Source organism: Aedes albopictus, chromosome 1 (genome assembly GCF_035046485.1).
Source record: "Aedes albopictus strain Foshan chromosome 1, AalbF5, whole genome shotgun sequence".
NCBI classification, from domain to species: Eukaryota; Metazoa; Arthropoda; class Insecta; order Diptera; family Culicidae; genus Aedes; species Aedes albopictus.
This window is the reverse complement of record NC_085136.1, coordinates 336,827,081-336,853,919: the sequence shown is the minus strand read 5'-3', so window position 1 is coordinate 336,853,919 and position 26,839 is coordinate 336,827,081. Positions and strand designations below refer to the sequence as shown.

General features: G+C 46.5%; 3 protein-coding genes across 3 annotated transcripts in view; 1 reads left to right on the top strand and 2 right to left on the bottom strand.

Moving 5' to 3' along the window:
• The window catches only part of LOC109406231 (transcription factor SUM-1), a 77,883-nt gene that overhangs the window by 12,243 nt on the left and 38,801 nt on the right, over positions 1-26,839 (top strand). Inside the window, exons 2-3 of the mRNA XM_062847459.1 lie at positions 3,656-3,778; positions 3,870-3,956. Of these exons, the coding sequence (XP_062703443.1) occupies positions 3,656-3,778; positions 3,870-3,956 (210 nt within the window). The remainder of the gene's footprint in view (positions 1-3,655; positions 3,779-3,869; positions 3,957-26,839) is intronic.
• LOC134287942 (uncharacterized) lies at positions 18,942-22,909 on the bottom strand. Its single transcript, XM_062851246.1, has 3 exons — positions 19,460-22,909; positions 19,321-19,399; positions 18,942-19,262 (listed from the first exon to the last, which is right to left on the bottom strand). Exon 1 carries the CDS (start codon positions 22,749-22,751, stop codon positions 19,785-19,787), a length of 2,967 nt encoding a protein of 988 aa, XP_062707230.1. The 5' UTR covers positions 22,752-22,909; the 3' UTR covers positions 18,942-19,262; positions 19,321-19,399; positions 19,460-19,784.
• On the bottom strand, positions 22,841-26,812 carry LOC134288256 (uncharacterized). The gene is made up of 4 exons (XM_062852548.1): positions 26,694-26,812; positions 26,555-26,633; positions 22,927-26,496; positions 22,841-22,859 (listed from the first exon to the last, which is right to left on the bottom strand). Exons 3-4 carry the CDS (start codon positions 26,118-26,120, stop codon positions 22,841-22,843), a joined length of 3,213 nt encoding a protein of 1,070 aa, XP_062708532.1. The 5' UTR covers positions 26,121-26,496; positions 26,555-26,633; positions 26,694-26,812.

The following is a 26,839-nucleotide window of genomic DNA, read 5'->3' as shown; positions in this document are numbered from 1 at the left end:
ATCCGGTCAATTTGTGTGCTTTACGGACGACATGGACAGTATCGCTAGAACATTTGGAACGGTGGCAGAGCTGTACACCCGCCTGAAACGCGAAGCAGCAGCAAAGGTCGGACTGGTAGTGAATGCGACCGGATTCGTTTAGGTAATGTCACAATAGACGGGGATTCCTTCGAGGTGGTGAAGGAATTCGTGAGTCGTAGGCGCATCATCAGTGGATGTTGTAAGTACCTACTATGGGCTCCAGAAGAAGCTGCGGTCTGAAAGGATTCACCCATAAACTAAATGCACCATGTCTCTCTCTCTCTCTCTCTCTTCTTGGCGTAACGTCCTCATTGGGACAAAGCCTGCATCTCAGCTTTTGCATGCGTATATCGTGTGGCAGGCACGAAGATACTTCATGCCCAAGGAAGTCAAGGAAATTTCCTTAACGAAAAGATCCTGGACCGATCGGGAATCGAACCCGTCACCCTAAGCATGGTCATGCTGAATACCCGTGCGTTTACCGCCTGGGCTATATGGGCCCAAATGCACCATGTATAAAACGCTAATAAGACCGGTGGTCCTTTACGGACACGACACGAGGACCATGCTCGAGAAAGATCTGCTAGCACTCGATGTTATCAAGCGACGCGTGGTAAGGACGATCTTCGGCGATGTGCATGAGAATAGTGTATGGTGGAGAAAGATGAACCAGGAGCTCAGTAACCAGAAGTAGACCAAAGCCGGAAGGATACGATGGGCAAAACATGTTTCACGAATGCCGGACAACAACCGTGCAAAGTTGGTGTTTTCTAATGATGGGTTTGTGCAAGCAGGCGTGGAGCGCAGAGTACACGATGAGCGGACCAGATAGATCGTGATATGGCGAGCATTGCGCGTCACCGAGGATGGATAGCCGCAGCCACGAACCGAGTGTTGTGGCGGTACGCCAGGTACTTCTAGTGCGTCACGTTGAGACCAGCTCGTTGGCGTAGTGCACGGCTTGGGTTAAAAATCCCTGATGCACAAGGAGGGTTAATGTGAGGTTAAGCAAACAGATGTATGTATGTACCTATGCATGTATGTAAGATCGCTCCAGGGGGTTCCTGGATCGTTCCGGAGGTATTACAGGAGGTTTCAGGAGCCCTGTAGGCAGTTTTGAGCGGCTTCAGGGGCGTTTCAGAGGTATTCCAAGAAGTGACAAGGAGGTTCCCGTTGTCTTCAGGGGGTTTCATGAGTGTTTCAGATACATAATCAATTAATTAATTATCGATTTTTGTGGCTTAACCAGCCGAGTGGAAGTTTTATTCCAAAACCTACACTTTACAAATGCTGGCGTGAGTGAGAAATGGACAAATTGGAGTAGAATTTACGTAAAAAGTTACTCGTCCTCTCGGTGAAACTCGAACTCAAGTAGGAGTAGATGTAGGGGTCGTGAGTTCGAGTCTAGCTTTTAGAGTGTCAGGCATGTTCTAGGGGTGATTCAGGGGTGTCTCAGGTGGTTTCATGGGCGTTCCACGGTGTTTTATGGGGGTTTTAGAGGCATTCTAGTGGTGTTCCAGAAGGTTTCTGAAGGTTTCAGGAGCGTTCCAGGAGTGTGCGAGATTGTTTCAGAAGGTTTAATATGGCTTTAGAGACGTCCATGGATGTTCCAGGGAGTTTAGAGGTGTTTTTGGAGTGCTCCAGGTGGTTTAAGGTGATTTGAAGGTTTATCAGGAATGTTCCAGGGAGTTCTAGCGGGTTGCATGGGCGTTAAATGCGGTTTTCTAGAGGGTTTCATGGGCGTTCCAGGGATTTCCAGAGTATTTCAGGAAGTATCAAGGGCGTTCCAGGGGTGCTTTAAGGTGAAGGTTGCTCGAGATCATAACAATTATACCGTCTACCACCCAAACTTACCACCCAAGCCAAACAAACCAGGTGACGCACAGTGCAATGCTTGTTGGCCAAATAAATGAAAAATAATTATGTATTTCAATATGAGCTATATCAAGTCAATACTATAAATTTGACACTTTTTAACTTCGGTATACTCAATATCAACTTTATTAGATAACCGCTACAACTTAGTTCCAAAACACAATTTTATTCTCTATGTATTTTCTGTTTTGCCCAATCTTTACAACGTTTGTCACACTATGCGCCGTTTATTTACGTTCTGTGTTTGACAGTTCTAGCCTCTCTTCTCTCGCAGCTCTTCTCTCAAATCGTAGGCAACTACCGTTGTATGGGGTGACACTATTTCATGTAATAAAAAATCATAAATAGCAAAATAATCGGTTACGTGATATAACGACGTTGGCTTGCGCTTTGAATACTTTATTTCAATTTATTATAATTACTGACAAAAGGAATGTTGTTATTTCGTGATGTGAGGGAACAATAATTTAACCCAATTTATGCGGGCTGAACAACAACACTCAGTTTCACGGTACGCTTTTCAGTTTCTGCTAACCGCGATCGAAATCACGTCGAGTATTCGACCACGAATGTGGAAAACGCGCGATTTTCCGGTGATTTACATTCAACCAGGCGAAAGTAGACAGTTTTTCCTCTATACGATCAATTTTCCGTAGTGCTGGGGAATCCGTGAGTGAATAAAAAAGTGATTTCAAGAAAAGTCGTGTCGCGCTCATTGAAGAAAAATGTGAAAAGGAAGCAGCGTTTTTGCACGAAATTTTAAAACTGTGATGAATACTTCAATGAAATACTTCGCAACGACAATGAAATTTATGACAACTGGTGTAAGACTGCGTATTTTGAGCAGGTAAGACATTATAATTTAAAGAATTTGTTCGTCAACCTTCCGTTATTGACGATTGTTATGGTGAGGGGAGGAAGAGGTAAGAGGGCTAGTGGCAGACATATTTACTGCCATTTTGGAATTCCTGCAACTATGTCCTTAAGGGGTTACAAGAATTTTTACTTCTAGGGGTTTCAGGGGAGTTCCAGGAGTGTTTCAATGTGTTTCATGTGCGTTCAATGGAGTTTCGGGCATTACATGGACATTCATGGGACTCTGAGTCATTTGGCCGAACGCCGATTGGCTGAATGCTGTTTGGCCGAAGAATGAATGCAGAAGTTGAGTGATGATGCCACTGTTTCCTATATCAGTATAACTCGAAAGAACAACCTATGATACAAATAAGGCAACAACTCTGACAAAATATTCGCAGTATCAACACCACCTCATCCCTTAATGAAAAAACTAGAACGAATCATAGGCTAATTAAAAGAAGGAGCTATTTCTGATGATCATGTTGGAAGCTGGAATGTAAACCAAAGTTTGTCCATGCTTCTAAATTATTTTCTCTATAATTCGGCCAAACGGAATTCGTCTAAACTGCATTCGGCCAAATGGCCGGAGATCTTTCAGGGAGTTTTAGATTGGTTTTAGGGTGTTTCAGGGGCGTTCCAGGAGATATCATGGGGTCCCATGGACGTTCCAGGGGTTTTTAAGCGTTTCTAGGGTGGTATAAGGGATTTCATGGAAAATTTTTTGCGAATCACGGTCATGAACTGTCAAGATTGCCGGAACGGCAAAATAGCTGTTTGCTGATTACTCGGCGTGTGGATCTTGGCAAAAGTATGAAAAATCCTGAAATACAGGTCATCTGAACTAATTGAGTAAATACCGCACTGATCCATTTAATTTACTAAGAGATTGCTTTGTTTCTAGGTAAACGAAGCCTTCGAAGTCCTGAAGCGTCGCACCAGCACAAACCCGAACCAACGGTTACCGAAGGTGGAAATTCTACGAAACGCCATCGAATATATCGACAGCCTGCAAGCACTTCTAGAGGTAAAAGAAAACTCCATCATCACTTCCGATCCGATTGCATAAAACTCGCTCGAAACTCGTAAACTTCTTCTTGTTCCTTTCTCCCCCGCAGGAAACACCTCCACTTCGACCCGGCTCGGATGACATTCTCACCGATAGCAGTTCGGCGTCCAGTTTTTCGTCACCCCAGGATTACATGGTGAGTGAGTGAAATGCGCACATTGACTTTAATGTTCTCGAACATTAGCTCCTATTAGCTTCTGTTCTCGTCGTATCAGCTCACACCTCGCGCTCCATTAGCTGATGGGTGTGCGACCATTTGATCGCGCCTTGTTGTACCTACGTATCGCTCGCGTTGCTCAAGGCAACGCAATGTGCGGTTGAATCTCAGTAGGCGCCGATGATCGTGCATACCGCACAGAAGTGGGCAGGTGGGTGGCATACTCGAGCTACACTGAAAGGAGCCTTGCAGTAATGACAAGCATAAAAATGTTTTCAAATTTACCATGGCAAAATATGATCATCGACCCACCAGCGCTTCTTGTGTGCGTTTTGTTTCTTCTCACATCAACCGGTTCGATAGCTGAGTGGTAGCGTGCGAGCCTGGTGATGTCAAGGCTCTTGGTTCGAATCCGGTTGCCAACAGAATCTTTTTTCAATTGAAAATCGAGTCCATGGTAAAATTGAAAACATAGTTCTGTTGAATTAAAACGAAACTCAGTCTGCACAAATTTAGTGGCGTTGTGCATTTAAATTGACCCTCAGAATAGTAATTTTCACCGCAAGCCGCCGTTCAGTGTACGGATGTGTCACCTGATGAAGCACAGTGGTTCAGAGAGGCGGTCACAAATCGTTATTCTTGATCTGCAATATCATCGAAAGTAATAAGACAATGCTTGTTTTGACTAAAGGTGCTCGTACACTCTTTGCCCAGACGGCAGTTTACCACTTTTGACATATAAATTTTAGAAAAATGTTCAGGTCTGTTTGTGCTTCTTCGTTTTTAGAGAGTGACAAATATTTTGGTTTGCCCAGTACACCTTAATCAAAACTTAACCCTCTAATACCCCAATTTTTGATTTTAATCTAAATATCATTTTTCGTCATCTAAAATCGATTTAAACATGTCTTGGAAGATGATTCTTTTCAATTCTCGATTTCGTGCATTTCGGTTTTTGATTTTTCTAATTTTTGTTTTTGAACATCCCCACACTTTTATATTTTTCCTGGAAGCCTCTTTGGGGTACGGATTTTTTGAAGATTTAATGATTATTGTCAAAACATTTTAATTTTAAATTTTGTTCATGGGAAATTTTGTTTTCCGTGTAATTTTAAGGAAAATAATTTTAGAGTTTATTCGACTCCCTTAAACTATTAAACTAGGATAGAATGATTTGAAAAAAATTTAAAATATGTGAATTGTAGCGAATCAATACAAAATAAACATTGACTTCTGAAAGGTGACTAAAACATCAATTTTTCAATGATTTTAAAAAAATGTAAATACGTTTTAAAATACACCAAAAATCATTTTGAGATATACAGAACAGTCCTAAATATCAGCCAAAAATATAAAAGCTTTGATTTTTCACAAAACAAAAATTACAAAAATGCTCAAACTATACCCCGTCTAAAGGCGGGGTTGGGTATTAGAGAGTTAACTGTCAAATGTTAGCCTAAAAGACGAATTTACAATTTATTCCTATCAATATTTTGGTAAAGATCACGCTACTTTAATATGTCCATAACGTATAATCGATCGAATATTGTTTTTTTTTTTTCGATCAAATCAGAGGAGCCATGCACAATATCGAGAAAATAGTTAAAAAATAACTTAAATCACAAAAAACTATCATGGAGGCAGAAGGTTTAGTCACAAACATTTTTGTCTACGTAATTAGAGCTTTGGATCCATTGTGCACTGTGGTGGGCAGCGCTGTGAGAGAAAAATATATTGTCGTTTAAGTGTTTGTTGATAAACATGCGCTCGGGAAGCTGCACCACACGCGGATGTCCACCGAAATCCAAGCATCCCAAGACATTTTTGTATTGCGCTTAAGCTCCAGTGCTAATTTGACAACGGCAGAAGTATAAATGTTGCAGGATAAAGTATACATTTAAAAATACATCCATAGAAACTTTTCACGAAACTTAATTTATTTAAAAACTGATAAGTTTTTAGTTTTTCCTTTATTGATTAGTATGTGCATAAAAACTATAACTCGTTTCGATGTCATTTAGACATTTTATTATGTTGTAGAAGATTTTTTTTTTTTTTTGATACTTTCACGTTTTTCCTCGGATTTTCTTTAATTTTCTCTTTTGTTGTCAGTAATGCCGTATTTTGAACTATGCTATCGACAGTGCCTGTTTTTTCATGTTTCGTTCAGAACGTTGTCGTTAGTCCGCATGGCGAAGAAGCAATAATTTCCATCATCGCCTACTGCGACTTTTGCGTTCCGTTCTTTCACTCGCCCGCGAATTTTTGTTTTCGAATAGCTCTGCCATTTGTTGCTTCTGTAACCGACTCAAGTCGCCAGCTGTGATTAATGTTGTTGACGAATGGAGTGCTCCGGGTGATCATTAATCGTTTGCAGAAGATGATCGGAGGCGAAAAATAAAATTAAGCGTTCATACTTTGTATCAAAATTCCGTTCCAGCAATCGTTGTTGGGCGGTTGTCGCAATTTCCTTTTTTGTCAAACAACAAGGAACATGACGATAAGATTAATCATCGCGCTTGTCGGATTCAGGGACCTTTCCGGTCAGAGCCTACTTCGCCTTGCGCGGTCGCGCGCGGAAAAGGTGTGGAAAACAGAAATCTCAATTAGTGAAAACGCAAACGCCCGCTGACAGAGCAGTTCGTGACATCGTGTCACCGTGGCATCAACACCATCCACAGGACCAGATTTGAAAACATAATTAGTTTCTAAGTGCAGTGATCTGGTGTCATCACGTTTTCACTGACTTGACTTAAGACTGGCAGCATTCGGTTGCTGTGGTGGGAGACGACAGATACCTACTCCAAAATCTTTTGCATTGGATCACCATGACGACGACGACGACAACGATGACGACGTCATGCGATCGCATGGCATGCCTGGATGCGATGCGATGCTGAATAGACGGCGGTGGGTCTGGAACGCACAACGTTTTGGGAGGAAACCTCAAGTAGGAGGGGCATTTGGGGGGCTCAGTTGAAAAATTTCGAGCCATTTATTTTGCCGCTAGTCATAATATGTCACGTTGTCATGCTGGCTGACTCCAAGTAGCCTCGGTATACCGTAGCGGTGGGACAAATGTCAAAGTGGGTGGTACTGGGACGAGGTGGACAGTTACAATTGGATGTATAGTTTGTGAGCAGACGACGATATTATTATGTCAGATCATGCGTTGTTGTTTGGGTTCGAAGACTTGGACAACACGGACCGGAGTGCGATCTTCGATCATGTCTTGTCCCGTGCGTGCGAGTCAACAGAACCATGAAAATTGAGAAATAGATGTTTTGGTTCGAGGTTGATGACGGTTTTGACCTAGACGTACGAGTGTACGATGGTGGTCAGGCGACTCAAACCCAATGGAGAAGGCGGAAGACAGTTGTTTACAAGATACTTCTGGGTGAAGCAGCAGTGTGTAAAGATGTGGCCTTAGAGAATTCAGATTCTGTCCAATGTGTTCCATGGGTTCTATCTCAATGAAAGGAGGAGGAATGTGATCGTTCCATATTAAAAACTTCGCGTACCCAACGTCTATTTTGGATAGTTTTCGAATCTAGAATCAGCTATGAAAAAGGCATTTCCCAACTGATTTTTTTGAAGTCTGTGGTGGGTTGCGTACTCACATACTGACAGTTGATTAGTAATGTCTTGAATCCTGTCCTTAGCCTACTTGATGAGCACTAAACTACCACAAAGTCAATGGCACGGCGTAAATATCACAAGGCAGGCTAGTAACCTATGTAAACATATATTTTGGATGTAAACATGTGACGTCGTTCTTATCGTCTTTCACGTCGATCAAATCAGATGGAGTACTAGATCGCCTATGTACGATTTGAATTACGTCATCAAAAAACTGTCAGATTTCGGGAATATATCACCTTCTGTACACCATGGTCAATGGCATTCGCTCCAGATTTGTACAAATCAAGGACCACCATAGGAAACCGGTTCACCTATACGTTCCGGAGTTATTCCAGATTCCGTTGGGGTCAGGACCGGCCGGAAAATGACACATGAATGCATTTTACTCTGCATCTGTTGTTATTTTGGAAATTTGCACATAGTATACGCCAGGAATACAAAAAATATATAACTGCAAGGAATCATTGACTTGAAATGAGGCAATCAAGCAGTCTCATGAACCGGATATGTCCCGGGTGCCCCGAGCCAGGGATGTGGCCAAAGTGGCCATTCTGGCAACATTGTCATAATCAATCGTGCAGCAGCTCGAGCTTTATGATTTGTCGAAACATGAAGAAAAATAGACCCCTCGGGAACGGCCTGGCCAAACCTGGAATGTTCCGCTGCTCCCAGGGATGTGACAAAAGTGGCCATTTCCACTACGTTGTCAAATCAACCGTGCGACACCTCTAACTTAATGATTTGTTGAAACATAAAGGAAAATAGTCCTTCCGGGGCCATTATGGCCCCCCTGGAATCAGTCTGGCCATACCCGGAATGTTCCGGATGCCCCCAGGGAAGTGGTCATTTCTCAAATATTGTCAAAATCAGCCGTGTGACAACTCAAACTTCATGATTTGTCGAAATATGAAGGATAGCAGTCCTTTTAGGACTAAGTGTAGAATTAGCTAAATGTTGAAATACACTTTATTAACGTGTAATTAACATTCACCTCGCGGAGAGTTGCCTTCGCAGCTCCGTCACGACTTCGGTATGCGTGTTTTACCCCTACTGTATTCGACAAACTTTTAGACAAAATCACGAGGCAAAAGTCGTCCATACATCGTTTTTTGATTGAACGCTTCTGAGCTGAGAAAACTGCAAGTGAGGGTAACTCTTTACAAGTGAGTGTTCCCATCCTTGGCGTCCGACAGAAACAGGTGCGAAGCTAAAGCGGGAGGAAAAGGGAGCGGCCAGCGCGAGTAACCAGGCTACCAAGCCGGTTGCGAAACGCGCAAGGTGCAGGGAAACCAAGCCCCAGCAAGCCAATCCCAAGAAGAGTGGCGGCCAACCAGACCAAGGGAAGGAGAACCCTTCGATTACGGTTGAAAGAAGAAATATGTTGAGAAAAGTGAAACAAGCAAGCGCGAACGGAGAGATGATGGTAGTGTTGAAGAAGGATGCGGCCAAGAAAGGTGCATCCTACAAAGCACTAGCCCAGGAAGTACTTGGAGAAAAAATACAGGTAATAGCTCTAACAGCGGAGGCAACTCTCCAGTGTTAAAACCTGGACGAAATCGCCAACGCAGAAGAGCTCGCAGCCGTACTCAAGCGGTAGTGCGAGATAGATGTACAAAGTGCATCGATCCACCTGCGAAAGGGCCCGTCTGGTACGCAGATTGCTACGTTCAAGCTCTCCGTAGGCTTCCGAAAGGGGAGGTCCACCGTAGACGCTATCTTGTCGGTTACAAAAACCGCCGAGAAAGCACTCGAGCCTAAGAGGAGGGGAATTCGTTTCTGTGCGGTAGTGACTCTGGATGTTAGGCATGCGTTTAATCGAAGACCACTTTATCAAAAAGACTTGCAGCACTGCTGGAAATCGGGAGTCACTGTTAGCAGCGCCACCACGGATGAAGGTGGCACTATTCATGATAGTGTGTGTAAATTTTCATACTCGCACCAATACACTCTTACACTTTTATACAAAGGTACCACCTTAGCTCAACAGGCGGCGGTGCCGTTGGTGACGCATGCCGGTAGTATGGGAAAATAACAGAGTTCCATGTCTTATTGATAAAGTAGTCTTCGGTTTAATAGCGCCAGCTGGTCTGCTATTGCCCATACGCTCTTGCGTCTGGGGATACCGGGGTACCTGTACAAGATTCTCGAAAGTTCCTTTCAGAATCGAGTACTGGTTTACGACACGGAGGTGGGTCGGAAGTGTTTTCACATGTAGTAGGCTTTGCTGTAATAAATAAGTGTACTATGTCATAATAAAGAACCGTTTGTACCGGGTTGGACGTAGTCCCTACACACATAACCTCAGGAGTCCCGCAAGGCTCCATCCTGGGTCCGGTGTTATGGAATGACATGTACGACGAGGTGTTGAGGTTAGAGTACCCAGTGGGAGTGGTGATTGTCGGATTTGCCGACGACATTACGCTCGAAGTCTACGGTGAAACGATCGAGGAGGTGAAGTTGACTACCGACCACTCGATTAAGGTTGTGGAGGCGTGGATGGTCCAGGAAACTGGAACTGGCTCACCACAAGACTGGCGGTTGTTAACAACCGGAAGTCAGAGCATCAAGCGGAGATCAGTGTAAGTGAGTGCACTATCCTGTCAAAGCGCTCCGTCAAACACTTGGGCGTGATGATCGACGATAAGGTGGACCCATAGGTTGATACCGAGGGTAGATAGTAGGATTGATAGGCGCCATGGGAAAGTTACATTCCACCATTCCACACAGGTCTTTACAGGTCATGGTTGCTTCCGACAGTATCTACACCGTTTCAAGCATGCGAATTCTCCCGAATGCCCAGTGTGCAATGGTTTAGAGGAAACGGCGGAACACGTTTTGTTCGTGTAGGGATGAGTTTGGCTGGGACGCCGTTTCAACGACTATCACTCATATCGTCTGGGAGCTGCAGAAGAGGTGGCGCGTGGACTCGGAGAATGGCTAGTTCAGATGCAGTACAAGAGGTGGTCCAGGGGTTCGGAGTCGGCTTCGTAGGTCATACCGGTGCCCTGCGGTCGAAATCGACCCTTACAGCGATTAAGTGGCCGCAGAGAGGAAGTCCCGGTAGTGGTGCTGTCGTGGCGTCAGTCTACTGGGTTGGATCCGAGCCCACGGTTGGAAAGGGATCCCCGGCAAGAGTCGGGGCAGGTGGAGACCCTGCTGTCAGCAACCTTCTGGTGCAGCTGATAGGACCTGGAGAGTAGTAATACCCTTGCCTTCAGCACATCAGATCGGATTGCACGTGGGCATCAGTTCTTGATGTCTGCCAAGCAGTTTGGCGAGGGCGGGGTTGACCCTGCCCGCCTTCCGAGGATAAAGGGAGTAGTGAAGACCACTCGGGAAACTGGCTAAGCGTCAGCATGCTACCGTGATGGACTCTCCAAAGCGAGTCATCGATATTCGTTGCTGCAGGCTACGCAGCTAATCTTGAGGGTGCGATGTGCACTAGCCCCTCTCTGAAGCAACGCCTTTTTGGTGGTTCCGGAGAGACGAAGGGTTTGGCGACCATAGGAATGTGTTTTAGTGGGTCGAGAAGAGAGTAGTCCTTGCTTTTACTATTGTTGCAGAAGGCGGCCTTAAACCCATACTACTCTAACCTTCCTGTTAGGGTGTTTGTTGAGCAGATTTTTCCTCCTATGGTAGCTTGGTCAGTGTGCCCGCTCAGCATATACGAGCTAATCTGGCAGCGATCTGTACAACCGATCGTTTCCCGATCCAGGAAATAATTTCCAGGTCGCACGAGGGCTCCGCAATAGCGAAGAACAATGGGGTGTATTACTGTAGTTGTTATGCCCCACCCAGGTGGACCAGTTCTCAACGATGCAAGAGGCGTTAACAAACGCGTAGTAAGGTTGAGTTCCGTGGACATCGGCGGAGACTTCAACGCTTGGGCTATTGAGTGGAGTAGCCGATCGACTAATGCGAGAGGCTGGGCACTACTCGAAACCAACCCCATGAAACGGCTGTCATCCACATACAACTGGATTGAAGCCAAAAATATGGTGCTGGACGTGGTGCTGATTTGAATCGGCGGTTGCATAAGGCTGAAAATGTTCGTGGATCGAAGCAACACTACGGTCCTACTGAACAATCGAAGCAACCTAATGTTAAGGCACTTGTCATAGCGTGTAGAAAATTATTTCATTCTGTAATAAACCGTTAACTGAAGAAGTAGTCTTTCACTAGAGCTCTCACACACCAATAGGTTGTGGGCACCAGCAGACTTCAGGAAAGCGGAAATTCAAGAATCAAGAAACTTTTTCCAACGTGTTTTCAAGATGAGCGAATTCAAGTCGTCGCTGCAGAAGCTTGGAGATTCCAACTATCCAGTTTGGAAGTTCCGGATGGAGCTGGTGTTGATCCAGGAAAGTCTGCAAGCCGTCGTCACTGAACCCAAGCCGACTGTTGTGGATGCCGTCTGGACAGCAAACGACGCGAAGGCACGGGCGCTTATTGGGCTGTCGATTGAAGATTGCCAACTTTGTCACGTCATCCGGGCCGGAACAGCGAAGGACATGTGGGACACCCTGAAGAAATACCACGAGAGGTCATCCTTGTCAAGTAAGGTCCACGTGCTGCGGAAGCTGTGCTCGCAGCGATTACTGGAAGGAGGAAGTATGTCGGATCACCTGAACGAGGTAACGGCGCTTACGAACCGGCTAACAGCGATGGGAGAAGAACTCAAGGAACACTTGGTCGTGGCGATGTTATTTTCAAGTCTATCGGAATCCTATGGCAGCTTGGTAACGGCCCTTGAGTCCCGACCGGAGGAGGATCTTACTCTCGAATTCGTCAAGGGTAAGTTACTGGATGAGTGGAGACGCCGGGAGGAACGCCAGGCGGCAGAAAAAGTACTGCGAACCAGTGGTGAACCAGCGGGGTCGTCATCTGCAAGAGCGAAGGTTACGTGTCACTACTGCGGCAAGCAAGGTCACTACCGTCGTGATTGCAAGAAGCTCGCCAAGGATAGCAAGGATGCTGATCAGAAGAAACCGAAGCAGAAGGTGAAGATGGCCACAGTCGGTGAAGCGTGTCTGGCTGCAAGCGATGTCCGATCAAGTGGATGCTGGGTTTTCGATTCCGGAGCGACTTCACACATGACCAACGATATTGGATTGTTGGAGACTCTGGATACGTCCCGCAAGGAAAGCATTACGGTAGCGGATGGGAAGCAAATCAAGGCAAACGGTATCGGTGATGGCACGTTCCAAGGCGTCGACGGAGAAGGAAACCCGATGAACATCAAGCTGTCGCAAGTCTATCATGTCCCGACGCTGGCAGGAAATCTTCTTTCGGTGAGCAAGATCACTGATCAAGGCTACTCGGTGTGTTTCGATAGGACATCCTGCAAGATTCAGAAGAACGGAACGACCCATATTCTCGGAGAACGGAAAGGCAACCTGTACCAGTTGAAGAAACGATCGGAGAAAACGATGCTAACTACCGCCACTCATCCGAAGCAATGCATTCATTTGTGGCACCGCCGGTTGGGACACCGGAGCATGGACGCCATCAAGCAAGTCGTACGCGAAGGGCTATGCAGCGGAATTTCGATACAAGACTGTGATGTGCGAACGATTTGTGGAACGTGCTATGAAGGCAAGATGGCTAGACTGCCATTCCCGAAGGCATCCGAAACAACGAGCAAAGCGGTAGGAGATCTTGTCCACACGGATCTGGCTGGTCCGTTCGAGGTAACAACGCCGAGTGGACTTCGTTACAGTATGGTGCTAGTGGACGATTATTCGCGTTACGCAGTGTTGTATCTGCTACGTTGCAAATCGGAGGTGTACGAAAAGATCCAGCAGTATGTAAACTTGATCAAGAATCAGTTCGGTCGGAAACCGAAGATTATCCGAGCTGATGGCGGTGGTGAGTACTCCAGCGCAAAACTCAAGAAATATCTGGTGGACAACGGCATCCTTCTGCAACAAACGGCACCGTACAGTCCTCAACAAAACGGGATCGCTGAAAGGAAGAATCGATCGTTGGGAGAAATGATGCGTTGCTTGCTGACCGAATCCGATCTTGACAAGAAGTTTTGGGGTGAAGCTATCACAACAGCGAATTACCTGCAGAACATCCTACCTACGAAAGCAGCGAGTGCGACTTCGTATGAACTATGGCACGATCAAAAACCATCGTATACCCATCTCCGGGTGTTTGGATCAGCAGCATGGGTGCACATTCCTAGTCAAAAGCGAAGGAAGCTGGACCGAAAAGCCGAGAGGATGGTGCTGGTAGGCTACGCTGAGGGACGCAAAGCCTATCGACTACTCAACCCGGAAAACTGTACCATCACGATCAGCAGAGACGTCAAGTTCGACGAAACTTCCGTAATCGACAACAGTATGAAGCCTGACGACGGACCGAGTGAAATGGAACTGCGTATCAAGTTGAATGGAGAGGCTTCCGGCAACGATGCAGCGGACGATGAAGTGGTTATCGAGGACAATTTTCAAGATTTGCCTGTTGAGCAAGCAAATGACGAACGGGTGAGTGAAGGTGAGGAAGATCCAGTTGCCGTACCGGACGATAATGTGATTGGTGCTGCTTCGAAAGCGGACGCCATGCAGACTCCACGAAGATCCCTAAGGTCAACCAAAGGTATTGCGCCGAAACGATTGTTCCTGTGTGCTGGAAACGATGAGCTGGTAGAATCGAAGACCTTTGCCGAGGCGATAGCGAGTACCGAACACGATGAATGGCGTTCTGCCATGCAGGAGAAGTTGCAGTCCATTGAAGACAACGATACCTGGGAGTTGGTGGACCTACCGACCGGACGGAAACCAGTAGGATCGAAATGGGTCTTCAAAATCAAGCGAGGTGCTCAAGCTGAAGTCACCCGATTCAAGGCTAGACTGGTTGCGCAAGGGTACAGCCAGCAATACGGCAGCGATTACGACCAAGTTTTTGCTCCCGTGGTTCGTCAAACGACATTCCGGACGTTGCTGGCGGTTGCAGCTAAACAAGGTATGATGGTGCGTCAATATGATGTCAAGACTGCCTTTCTATACGGCAATCTTGAGGAGGAGATTTACCTTCGTCAACCGCCAGGATTCATCGAACGCGGACAGGAGAACAAGGTATATCGTCTTAAGAAAAGCCTTTATGGACTGAAGCAGGCCGCGCGAGCATGGAATCACAAGCTGCACACGGAGCTGCTACGGATGGGTTTCCAGAGGTGTGATGCCGATCCGTGTATCTATCGGAAGAAAGAAGGTAACCATTGGTGCTACATTCTCGTCTATGTCGACGACCTCATCATTGCCTGCTGTAACGAACGAACCATCCAGAGAACAGCCGAAGGACTACAGATGCACTTCAACATTTCCTCGTTGGGGAACGTACACTGGTATCTCGGAATTGAAGTGGAACGTGACGAGGACGGCGATTTCCACTTGAACCAGAAGCGATTCATCGACGAAATCTCGAGGACGAACGGACTGCAAGATGCTAAAGGTTCAAAAATCCCTATCGACATTGGCTATTTCAAGCAAGACGGAGAAGAGCTACTTCCTGATAACAAGAACTACCAGAAGCTAATTGGACAACTGCTGTATGTGTCGGTGAACACTAGACCGGACATTTCGGCAGCCGTCTCCATCCTTAGCCGAAAAACAAGTCATCCTACCCAAAACGACTGGAACGAGCTGAAGCGGGTTGCCCGGTACTTGAAGAGTACGAAGGACTACAGACTGCGAGTAAGCAACAATGCGAAGACGGAAGATCTGGTTGGATTCTCGGATGCTGACTGGGCCGAAAACAGAGAAGATCGGAAGTCCAATACCGGATTTGTAATGAAATTCAATGGTGGAACCATCAGCTGGGCATGCAGGAAGCAGACCTGTGTTTCCCTGTCAACTGCTGAGGCGGGGTTCGTTGCCCTTTCGGAAGCCACACAGGAGCTGATCTGGCTGAAGCGTCTCCTGAAGGACTTCAACGAGGACCAGAAGAACCCCGTCATATACGAGGACAATCAGAGTGCGCTGAAGATGTTGGAATCCGAAAAATTCAGCAACAAGACGAAGCATATTGCTACACGATTCCATTTTGCACGGAGCATAAAGGAGAAAGGTGAGGTCCAATTCGCGTACTGCCCCACAGAAGAAATGGCCGCTGATCTGCTGACTAAACCAATAGGAGGGGTACGGATGGTCAAACTTCGGGCGATGTGCGGAATAGAGGCCCCGTGTTGAGGAGGAGTGTTCGTGGATCGAAGCAACACTACGGTCCTACTGAACAATCGAAGCAACCTAATGTTAAGGCACTTGTCATAGCGTGTAGAAAATTATTTCATTCTGTAATAAACCGTTAACTGAAGAAGTAGTCTTTCACTAGAGCTCTCACACACCAATAGAAAACACAGTGATTTTTTCTGTTGGAGGAGGTGCGACATTCAAATTTAATTGACTTTAGTGTTGTTTTAAATGGGTTAAATGTATTTTCATACTTGTGCGTCTTGTAAATTTAACAAAGAACATTGAACCCATTCGCTCACGAATTTATCTTCGCACGACAAAGTTCGCTTCCGCACGTAGCAGATTGGTCAGCAGACTGAAATTTCGTAAACAAACCTGTGGCGCCCCACCAAAGGCGGTGGCTTCAAGAACTAGCGCTTTCTTCAGGAGGTTGCTCGAAACCATGGCAAGACTGAATGTGGATATCGCGAACGTAGGTGAAAAAATGACCTACAGTTGGAACGGTGCAGAGTCCATCATTGACGTGACCAAGGTTGCAATCATTCATTTGCAAAGATTTACATTCATTTGCTAATATCTCAGTTCAGAAGCATGCTATCGAAAAACAATGTATGGATGAATTTAACCTTGTAGTTTTATCTGAAAGTTTGCTGAATATCATTGGGGTCGCACACGCATTCCAAAGTCGTGAGCGAGCTGTGAAGGCAACTTTCCACAGCGTGAATGAAATTTACATTCACCGCGTGGAGAGTTGCCTTCACAGCTCGCTCACGACTTTGGTATACGTTTGCGACCCCAATGATATTCGGCAAACTTTCAGATAAAACTACAAGGTTAAATTCATCCATACATTGTTTTTCGATAGCATGCTTCTGAACTGAGATATTAGCAAATGAATGTAAATTTTTGCAAATGAATGGTCGCAACCTTGGACGTGACCTTCTGGAGCCCGGGTTTAAACCCTAGCTCAGACTGGAGGGTCGACGATGGGTACACGCACAGTGACAACCTGGCAGTACGATATAGTGTGGAACATGGTGGAAGGAGGACGCAGCCGAAGGTCACCGACAGTCATCGAGGATGGCTGACCTCGCGCTGACTGCTTATAGAGGTTTACACCGACGATGTGTCCAGTGAAGATCTAGTCGGATCTCTAAGCCGTGCGTGCGATGCTGCGATGCATAGGCGTGCACTACCCAGAAATAGACGAAACCGGTATACTGGTGATGTCCAGAAATCGCAGAGCTCAGAGTGTCCTGCCTAAGAGCTAGGAGGAGGATGCAAAGAACTCGTACCGATGAGGGTAGAGCGGAAAAAGGTGAGGCCTACAGAGTGGCTAAACTGGCACTGAATAAGGAGATTAAGACACGAAAACGAGCGTGCTTCGAAAATCGAAAATCTCCAGGCAGCCAACACGACACCCTGGGGTGATGCCTACAGAGTAGTCATGCCCAAAACGAAGGAGCGTCAGCGCCCCCGGAACGCTCACCCGAGGTGCTGCAACGATATCAGACCATGGGCTTCTGGACACCTCCGGGAAACTGTTGGAGCCAATCATTCTGTCGAGGCTAATTGGTCGGTGTTAAGACAGACCGGACCATCTGTTTTTAAATGGTTTCGAGAAAATGCCCTGCAAGAACTTGGGATATCAAATGGAGTGCATTTATGTCCGAAATACTATAGTTCCTTTATGCAGCGAAACATCTGCTTCAAAAGAATGACGAAAACTTCAGAGTTTTCGAATTCCTTCGCATGTCTTTACCTATCCAAAAAACCGCGTAGTCCACTCTGACTGAATGCCGACCAATTGTCTATACCAAGAAATCAGACGACTCTGGGCTCTCGGATAACCAGTTTGGCTTCCGGAAAGGTCGATCGACGGTGGACGCTATTAAGGCCGTAACCGAAACGGCCGAGATAGCGCTCCAGAAAAGCGTAGAGGAATTCGTTACTGCGCGGTAGTCACGTTGGATGAGAAGAATGCGTTCAATAGCGTCAGTTGGGCAGCCACTGAATGCGCCATTCAACACCTAGGAGTCCCGGATAGCTTACGCCGGATACTGGAGAGCTATTTCCAGAATAGGGTGCTACTCTATGACATGGACGAGGGCGAAAAGAGGTACAACATCACCGCGGGAGTACCACAAGGGTCAATCTTCCCAAGCAACACACATGTCATATAATAGATACGGCAGCGCAACTTTTGGTTGTATAGAGGTAAATTTGACGTAATTTGAACATAATGTTAAAATAACGTCAAAATAACTTTTATACAACCAAAACTTGCGCTGCCGTAACTATTTTATGACATGTGCGTTACTTGGGTTGGGCCTGGTACTATGGTACGAGAAAGTACGCACAGGTTGATGGGCCTTAGGCCGATGACATAGTAAGGCGAAGCGATGCGCAACGCGTTTGTCGATCAGCTTTCATACACGCGTCGTGCAACGCGAAGCATGACACAGTGACGCGCCTTATGACGCGTATCCGAAGCAAAATTACCGATGCCTAACACCATAATCACAACCATCAGCATAATGAGAACTCTCAAACCACGACCAAACTCACACCTGACTCAACCCCGTCATGACGAATTCACTCAAACAGCACACACCACACACCAGGCGCACAGAATCATGAGACGGTCCTAGCAACCATCAGTTCCCCGTACAGCAACTTGTGCATGCACGCGCGTGAAAGCACTCGATGGAATGGTTTGACGCAGCTGCCGACGCTGTGATTCGCGTTCACTCTGACTGGTCAACGCGTCTCACCATGCGTTTTGCACTGGCGCTTACAAAAACTGTTCGATCGCAAACGCGTCGCGCTGCGCTTCGCTTCACGCAACTCTCTACTATGTCACCGCCGTTAGGGTCATCAGCGTATACCGTACGGTATCGAAGGACGCGGTATGCGTGCTGGCGGGTATGGTGCCCATAGAAATTGTGGTGTCAGAGGACGAGGAGTGCTTCGCGAGACGTGGCACAAGAGGAGCGAGACGGATTGCCAGAACATCGTCGATGTTGAAATGGCAGAGGGATTGGTCATCCTCCAACAAGGGTAGATAACTCATACCGAGCGTGTCCAAGTTGACGAGCAGGCCCTGTTGGAAATTGCCAACAGATTCAGGAGGTTCCGCAATAATAATACCGGAAATGAAACAACCGCAGCTTATGGTTTGGTTACAATCCGGATGAATTATTATTATCCTGAGAAATTATACAATTTTAACGTGTGAATTCATGTGTGTGTAGATAATAATAGTTATAAGTACTTGTTTCATGTTCTTTTGTAAATAAACTTACGTTTAGTCCCAATTTGCTGTATCGTTTCCCTCCGTGTCAAGTCAAGTCAAATCTACTCGTATTGTGTCCTGGGCATCGATTGTTTTGTGCAAAACACGTTCCGTACTTAGTCGCAACAGTCGACTGTTTAACCTGCCGTACTATAGTTAGTAGAACTAGATTTAAGTTTGCATGAATTTTAGATAATGCTAGATTTACCTTTGCAGTAGTAGCAGATGTAATTTCTGTGTATGCGACTTTTAGGTTATAGAACTATTGGTGTTGGATTTCAACGTATCTACGTAAATAATATCTATAAGTTTATACAAATTCGAAACAGTTCTAGAGCGTAGTTTACCTTGTAAGAATAATAAGGAATTCACTTTGTTTAAGCAATAATCTGTAGTAAATTTGCACAAAATAAATGCACTTAATCTTGGCGAGTCTTAGCATTTCTACACTATATGACAATTGACATATCATTTAGGTACGTTTTTCGTTGACTCACCGCGTGACAGTGAAGACTGTCACTCCGTGTTGTGTTCAATACCACCCAGTGCAGATGACCGTCTCGATTGTAGTTCGGTGCCGTCAGACATTAGGGTGGTTCAAAGAAGGCAGTAAAGGCGCGGTGGTGTGAATTCGCCAACACTCCCCCCAGGTACGCGGGCTATCTGGCCAGCTTACTTAGTTTCGCGCCGTATATCTAACACGGCCAACTTGGTTGTTGGTCGCTCATAGATTCCGGATGTAGTCCTCACCGTGGCTGATCTCGGTTGGCCATCCTTTCCGAGATGGATGTTGATAATTCTGCCCCTGGGCCAGCAGTTTCGTGGAGACTTAGGGTCAACTATCACCACTATGTCGTTGATCTCTATCGGTTTGGTGTGCACGAACCATTTTGTGCGGCGGGTTATCTCTGGAAGGTAATCTGTAACCCACCGTTTCCAGAACCGGTTGGCTTGGACCTGGGAAAGCAACCAGGTCTGACGAAGGACACTACCACTGTCATCAGCATTACTCAACGGCTTGGACCCATTGGTTGACCTCAACAGGAAGTGGTTCGGGGTCAAGGCGGGGGCTGAATCGTCGTCCACAGGAACATGTGTTAACGGTCTCGAGTTGACAGTACTTTCGATTTCTGTTAGAAGGTTACGCAAAACTTCGTCCGTCAGCTTCCTAGCTGGCAGAATTGCCATCAAGTTCTTTTTTACGCTACCGATTAAGCGTTCCCAGCTACCGCCCATGTGCGGTGATGCTGGCGGCAGGAACGTCCAACTAGTATCGGTGTCCACGAACTCTTTCATCAGCTCCTCTTCTTTAATGATACTATCTATTTCCTCAAGTACCCGATTCGCACCGACGAAATTAGTGCCGCGGTCACTGTAGAAGGTTTGCGGCTTACCTCTCCGTGAAATGAAATTGCGTAGAGCCATGATACATGAGTTTGTGCTGAGGGAGTGCACAACCTCGATGTGGATTGCTCGAATCGTGAGACAAGTGGCCAGTAACCCCCAGCGCTTTTCTATTCGACGGCCGACGACGACTTCGTATGGCCCGAAGAAGTCGACACCAACATGCGTGAATGGGCGAGTGAATGCATCCAGGCGTGCTAAGGGTAGGTCGGCCATTATTGGTGCACGTGGAACGGCACGGTCATTTTTGCAGCGTTGACAGTTGTTTCTCACTTTAGTATACGTCGAACGAAGTTGCGGAATGCTAAATTTTTGGCGAATTTCGTTGATCACGGTTTCGTGGTTCTGATGGTGGAGCTTGTGGTGGTAGTGTGCAACAATCAATCGTGTGGTATGGTGGTCACGGGGAAGTATTATTGGATATTTTGCGTCTTCGGTTGCGTAGTCGCAAGCAGCGATTCGGCCACGCATTCTCATTACCCCGTAGTGGTCTAACCATGGAGATTTCTGGTGAAGTGGACTCGATTTGGGAACTGCTGTTACAGATGATTCACTGGTATCCTGAAATCTTCTGAGATGTGCTACTTCGTCCGGAAATGTTTCTTGTTGAGCTTGACGAAAGAGATATGATTCAGCAACCTTGAGTTCTTGGCTTGAAACGGGACCGACTATTGTTGGTTTCTTCAGAAGTTTCAGTTTGCAGTTGCTTGGAAAGCGGTGAAGCAAAGCAACGACCTTGACAATCCGATCCCAACATGAGTATTCGTCGACGCAAATCACAGAAGTCGGTGCAATAAAATGAGACATTACACTCGGACGGAGTTCTAGCTCGGCAGTATGACTGCTCTGTGGCGATCGGGGCCAATCCTCTTCTGAGCAATACAGGAAGTAGGGTCCAATGAACCACCGAGACTGAGAAGTCAGGTCTGGCAGCCCTTGCCATTTGGTTCCATCGTCGGCTACGTTTTGCTTGGTGGGAACGTACATCCATTCGTGCATCTCGGTCGTATCCAGGATCTCGCTAACTCGAAATGCAACAAATTGCGAGTAGCGGCGGTGGTCGGATTTGATCCAAAACAGCACATCTTGTGAGTCAGACCAATATATCCGACGAGATATAGGAATCGTGAGAGCGTCGAATACCGATCTGGCCAGCCTTGCGCCAATCAAAGCTGCTTGGAGTTCCAGCCTTGGGATGGAAAGAAATTTCAATGGTGCTACCCTAGTTTTAGCTGCCACTAAGCTACATTCCACGATATTGCCATGGGTGAAACGTAGGTAGCAGGCAGCGGCAATTCCATTCGCACTCGCATCAACAAATGTGTGAAGTTGGACGTCTCCGTTTGCAGCAGTTTGTTGACGAAAGTAGCTTCGAGAAATACTTATCCGCTCGACTTGCGGCAACACTTCTAGCCACGTTTGCCATTTTTTGTACAGAACATCATCAATTTGATCATCCCAGTCTATCCCAGAACGCCAGACTTCTTGCAGAAGGATTTTTAGGTACATAAGAAACTGCGCAATAAGCCCAAGTGGGTCGAACATGGACATAAGGATGCGCAACATTTCCCTTTTTGTTGGACGATGTCGACCTTCCAGCAACGCTCGACCGTAACGATCCCATCCAACCTTGTAGGTGAAGGTATCCGACTCTGTGCACCACCACATTCCAAGGACCTTTTCCGTGGCTATTTCCGACGACATGTCGAGATTTTTTTCTTCCGTTCCAGCTTCTTGTAAGGCCTGTACGACACGTTTGGAGTTACTTATCCAATTACGGATCTCGAAACCGCCTTCTGCGTGCACTTGTTTCACTTGCTGGGCGAGTTTGATCGCTTCCTCTTCTGTGGCTACACTCACCAGCATGTCATCGACGTAATGGCGCTTTATAATCACTTCAGCGGCCGCGGGATAATCGCCCTGGAACCGTTTGGCATTCAAATTTTTGACGTAGTGTGCGCTAGAAGGAGAACAGCATGCTCCGAAACTCATCACCTGCAGAACGTAGACATGCAGGGTTCCATCCTGGTCGTACCATAGAAAACGCTGGCATTGCTGATCCTCTGCGCGCATAAGCACTTGCAGGAACATCTCACGTACGTCTCCGGATAACGCGATACGGCCTTCACGGAACTGGACCAGTATGGCGAAGAGTTCAGAAAGCTGATCGGGTCCCTTGAGTAAGGCAGAGTTCAGAGATACACCGTGTGTGGTCGCAGCTGCGTCCCAGACCATTCGAATCTTTCCAGGTTTGTTTATGTTCGTAACAGGAAATATTGGAAGGTACCATATCCTTGGATATTTTTGGTTCAGCTCTTCTTCATTTAGCTTTCTAGCGTACCCCTTCACGACGAGATCGGAGATTTTTTGATTGAGGGCCTCGGCGAGTTTCGGGTTCTTGTCCACTCGCTTTTTAAGGCACTGAAGTCGCTGGAGTGCCATTGGAAGGCTGTCAGGCAGACGTGGGTTGTCATATCGCCATAGTAGACCGGTTTCGTAACGGTCCCCCTTGAAAACCGTGCGAGCTTCCAGAAGAGAGATGGCTCGCTCCTCCTCGGTAGAGCGAAGTGTCTTCAACGGCTGAGCTACTCCCAGGCTATCTACTGCAAAATATTCCTTCATTTTTTGATGCAGGTTGACATCCGACAACGAATCGCAAGCGCATACGTGGAATACTGAGTGAGCAAGATTAGCAGAGTTGTCTTGATTTCCTCCTCCGCAAACTGTCCACCCAAGACGTGTTTTCACGGCGATCGGTTGATGCAGAGCACCCTCGCGGCTCTTTTGGACTAAGCTGAGGTGCTGGTCCTTCATGCCAATGAGAATCCTCGGCCGAACATTCTGATAAGAACTGATTGGCAAACCCTTTAGGTGCGGGTATCGTTGGGATAACTCTTCGAGATTCAGCGTTTGCGAAGGAAGGAGCAGTTCCGCTACTGTTCGTACACCCGTTATAGAGTACGTTTTCGATTCATTATGCTTTGCAGACACTTCTAGTTTGACGCTCCTTGATTCTTCTTCTCGACGTTTCGCTCCTCCCGTCCAGTGCAGACATAATGGCATCGGCTCTCCTTCAAGCTGCAGTTCATCCGCTAATTCGTTGTCTAGCAATGTGAGTTCCGATCCGTCATCAAGAAAAGCGAACGTCTGAATCGAATGATACTTTCCATGTAGCACAATGGGTAGATAGCGGAATAACACTTGGCTAGAAGTAACCTGATGAGCGTGACACCCGTGTTCGGACGAGCTTGGCACTGGATGTGGAGTGGAGTATTGGCCCTGAGCCGGCGAGGCTTCGTTTGGATTTTTCGAAGAAGTAGTCGACGGCAGCTGTACGCCTTTCTGTTCGTTGTGCAGTAACTCGTGATGTTTGAGCTCACAGCCATTCTTCCCGCATTGTTTTGCTTGACACCATCCCTTATGTTGCCGAAGACATCTGCGGCATAGCCCCAAATCTCGAACAGTTGCCCAGCGGGCATCTCGAGAGAGTTCCAGGAAGCCTTTACACTTGGCAATCGATGTGCAGCTTTCTTCACAAACTGGGCAGCGGCCAGTCGCAGTTTCCACGTTGGATGGGGCTGCAGAGTGAAACCCCGAAGAGGCTTCTTCAGAGTGGGCATTCACATACGGATTGTTTCTTTTTGTTGTGCGTGAGTCGCTACGTACTGTCTTGGATTCGAAGGTCACGTTCGGGATGGTGATGGCGCTAGCAGCTTCAGCAAGTGAGTACAACCAGTTGCTAAAGGAGGACAAGTTAACCGTTGGAAGTGTTCGCCTATATTGCGCCCAGTTCAATTTTATCGATGGTGGCAGCTTGCTGACGAGTTGGTGAAGAAAGGAAATATTGTAAAGGTATTCCTCTAATCCACACGCATCCGCTGTCGCGCAGAAGTTTTCGACGCTAACGGCGAAATCCACTAGGGCTTCCAATTTGTCCTCTCTTAATGACGGAAGAGAGTTGATTTTGGACATCATAGTATGTACGATTAACTCAGGCTGTCCAAAGAGCATCTTCAGTGTTGATATGACCCCATTCACGTTTGCCGGGTGTAACAGCCTACTTTTTACTGCCTCATATGCTCGGCCCTTCAAGCTTCTCTGCAAGCGAACAATATTCTCCTCGTTGGTAAAGCCACACAATGTTGTCGTGCTGTTGAAGGTTGAGAAGAACAGAGGCCATTCCTCTGGGTTCCCAGAAAATGCAGGTAGATCTTTCGTAATCGCTTGTCGGGCAGCCAGTTGCTTTCGAGAAATCGGGCATGGGTCCATATCTTCCTCATGGTCGTAGACACGACTGGCTCGCATGGTAGAAGAATGGGGAGCATTCGGAAGATGAACTCGTGATTGGATCGGATGTGGAGCAAACTGTTGATACTCCGGAGTTGAAACACCTTGAGAAAATTGACAAGGCTGATTCGCTTCAGGGTTTCGGGAAACTGAATTGCGTGGTTGAACTCGCAGTGCAGAATGCGGTGCCGAGCGTGTTGCATCCAGCGACCGACTGGACTGAAACACTCCATATGCTCCGGAGTGAGGAGTTTGCGCAATCGAAACTCGGCGCTGGGCTTCCATAGAAGTGACCGGTTCAGTTTGGTTGCCTTGTAGAACTGGATTTACCGATCCTACTGTCAATGGCTGCATCCTACCGTCCGTGGCTGGTGGATCCACGGAGTAAGTTAGCAAGGACTCCGGCACTGGGAATGGATCCGGTGGGTTTGGTTCTGGTAGCGAGGAGCGGCTACTACCGACCCTTACACTGGTCGTGTGAGCAAGTTGTATCTTACCAAAGCGCTGGTTTAGGTCAAGTTGATCCCCGGTGTTCAGCAGTCTCGGCTGGCTCGTGCTTGCTACCCAGTGTTCAGTTCTGCTCACTGAATCGTCCCTAGAAGAACCGCTTTCAGACATGGCTTGCTCTAGTAGATGATACTTCTGATCCAGATAAGCCTTTTCCTTCTTCGCTTCATCAGCTACGAGTGCTCGTTGCTGTTCTGCTTCACGCCGTTCAATAGTCCTCAACTCCTCCAACTTTTGTAGTTTCAACTTAGCGAGCGCTTGCGAGGAGTGACTTGACGATACCGAAGAAGCTCTCGAAGCATTTCTAGACGGCTCTCTGCTAGTATTGACTACCCATCTCAAGGAAGTCACGAATGGAGTTTTATTCACATCCTTCTTTTGAATGGTCCCATCTGTTACTCTGCTAGTCTGCGGCTGCGTTTCGACCTGCTGGTGTGGTAATACTGGTAACGAATTCAAGTCGACTTCCGACAACCGCACCGATACACCGCCACTTCCTTGATGAGCACCTGCAGTTGAAATTGATTCCTGGACACCTTTTGCTATTCCACATTTGGCACAACTCCACGGGAAATTTTCGATCTGCTGCGTTACTCCCACACACTGGAAGTGATGCCACTTCTGGCAGTCGTCACATTGAACCATCTCGTCCGTGTCCATTCCTCGGCACACTTGGCATGTCCGTCCGGGATGGGACTCCTCTGGATCACCCGTAACCACCACTTGCACCCCACTATTTGCACTATTTTTCGCACCAACCACTTGGTTCGGTTTGCCGGACCGATTTGATCGTAGAGTTCGACTCGACATGACTGTAGTTTGCGTGTTAAACGATAATAATAAATTGTTGGAAATTGCCAACAGATTCAGGAGGTTCCGCAATAATAATACCGGAAATGAAACAACCGCAGCTTATGGTTTGGTTACAATCCGGATGAATTATTATTATCCTGAGAAATTATACAATTTTAACGTGTGAATTCATGTGTGTGTAGATAATAATAGTTATAAGTACTTGTTTCATGTTCTTTTGTAAATAAACTTACGTTTAGTCCCAATTTGCTGTATCGTTTCCCTCCGTGTCAAGTCAAGTCAAATCTACTCGTATTGTGTCCTGGGCATCGATTGTTTTGTGCAAAACACGTTCCGTACTTAGTCGCAACAGTCGACTGTTTAACCTGCCGTACTATAGTTAGTAGAACTAGATTTAAGTTTGCATGAATTTTAGATAATGCTAGATTTACCTTTGCAGTAGTAGCAGATGTAATTTCTGTGTATGCGACTTTTAGGTTATAGAACTATTGGTGTTGGATTTCAACGTATCTACGTAAATAATATCTATAAGTTTATACAAATTCGAAACAGTTCTAGAGCGTAGTTTACCTTGTAAGAATAATAAGGAATTCACTTTGTTTAAGCAATAATCTGTAGTAAATTTGCACAAAATAAATGCACTTAATCTTGGCGAGTCTTAGCATTTCTACACTATATGACAATTGACATATCATTTAGGTACGTTTTTCGTTGAC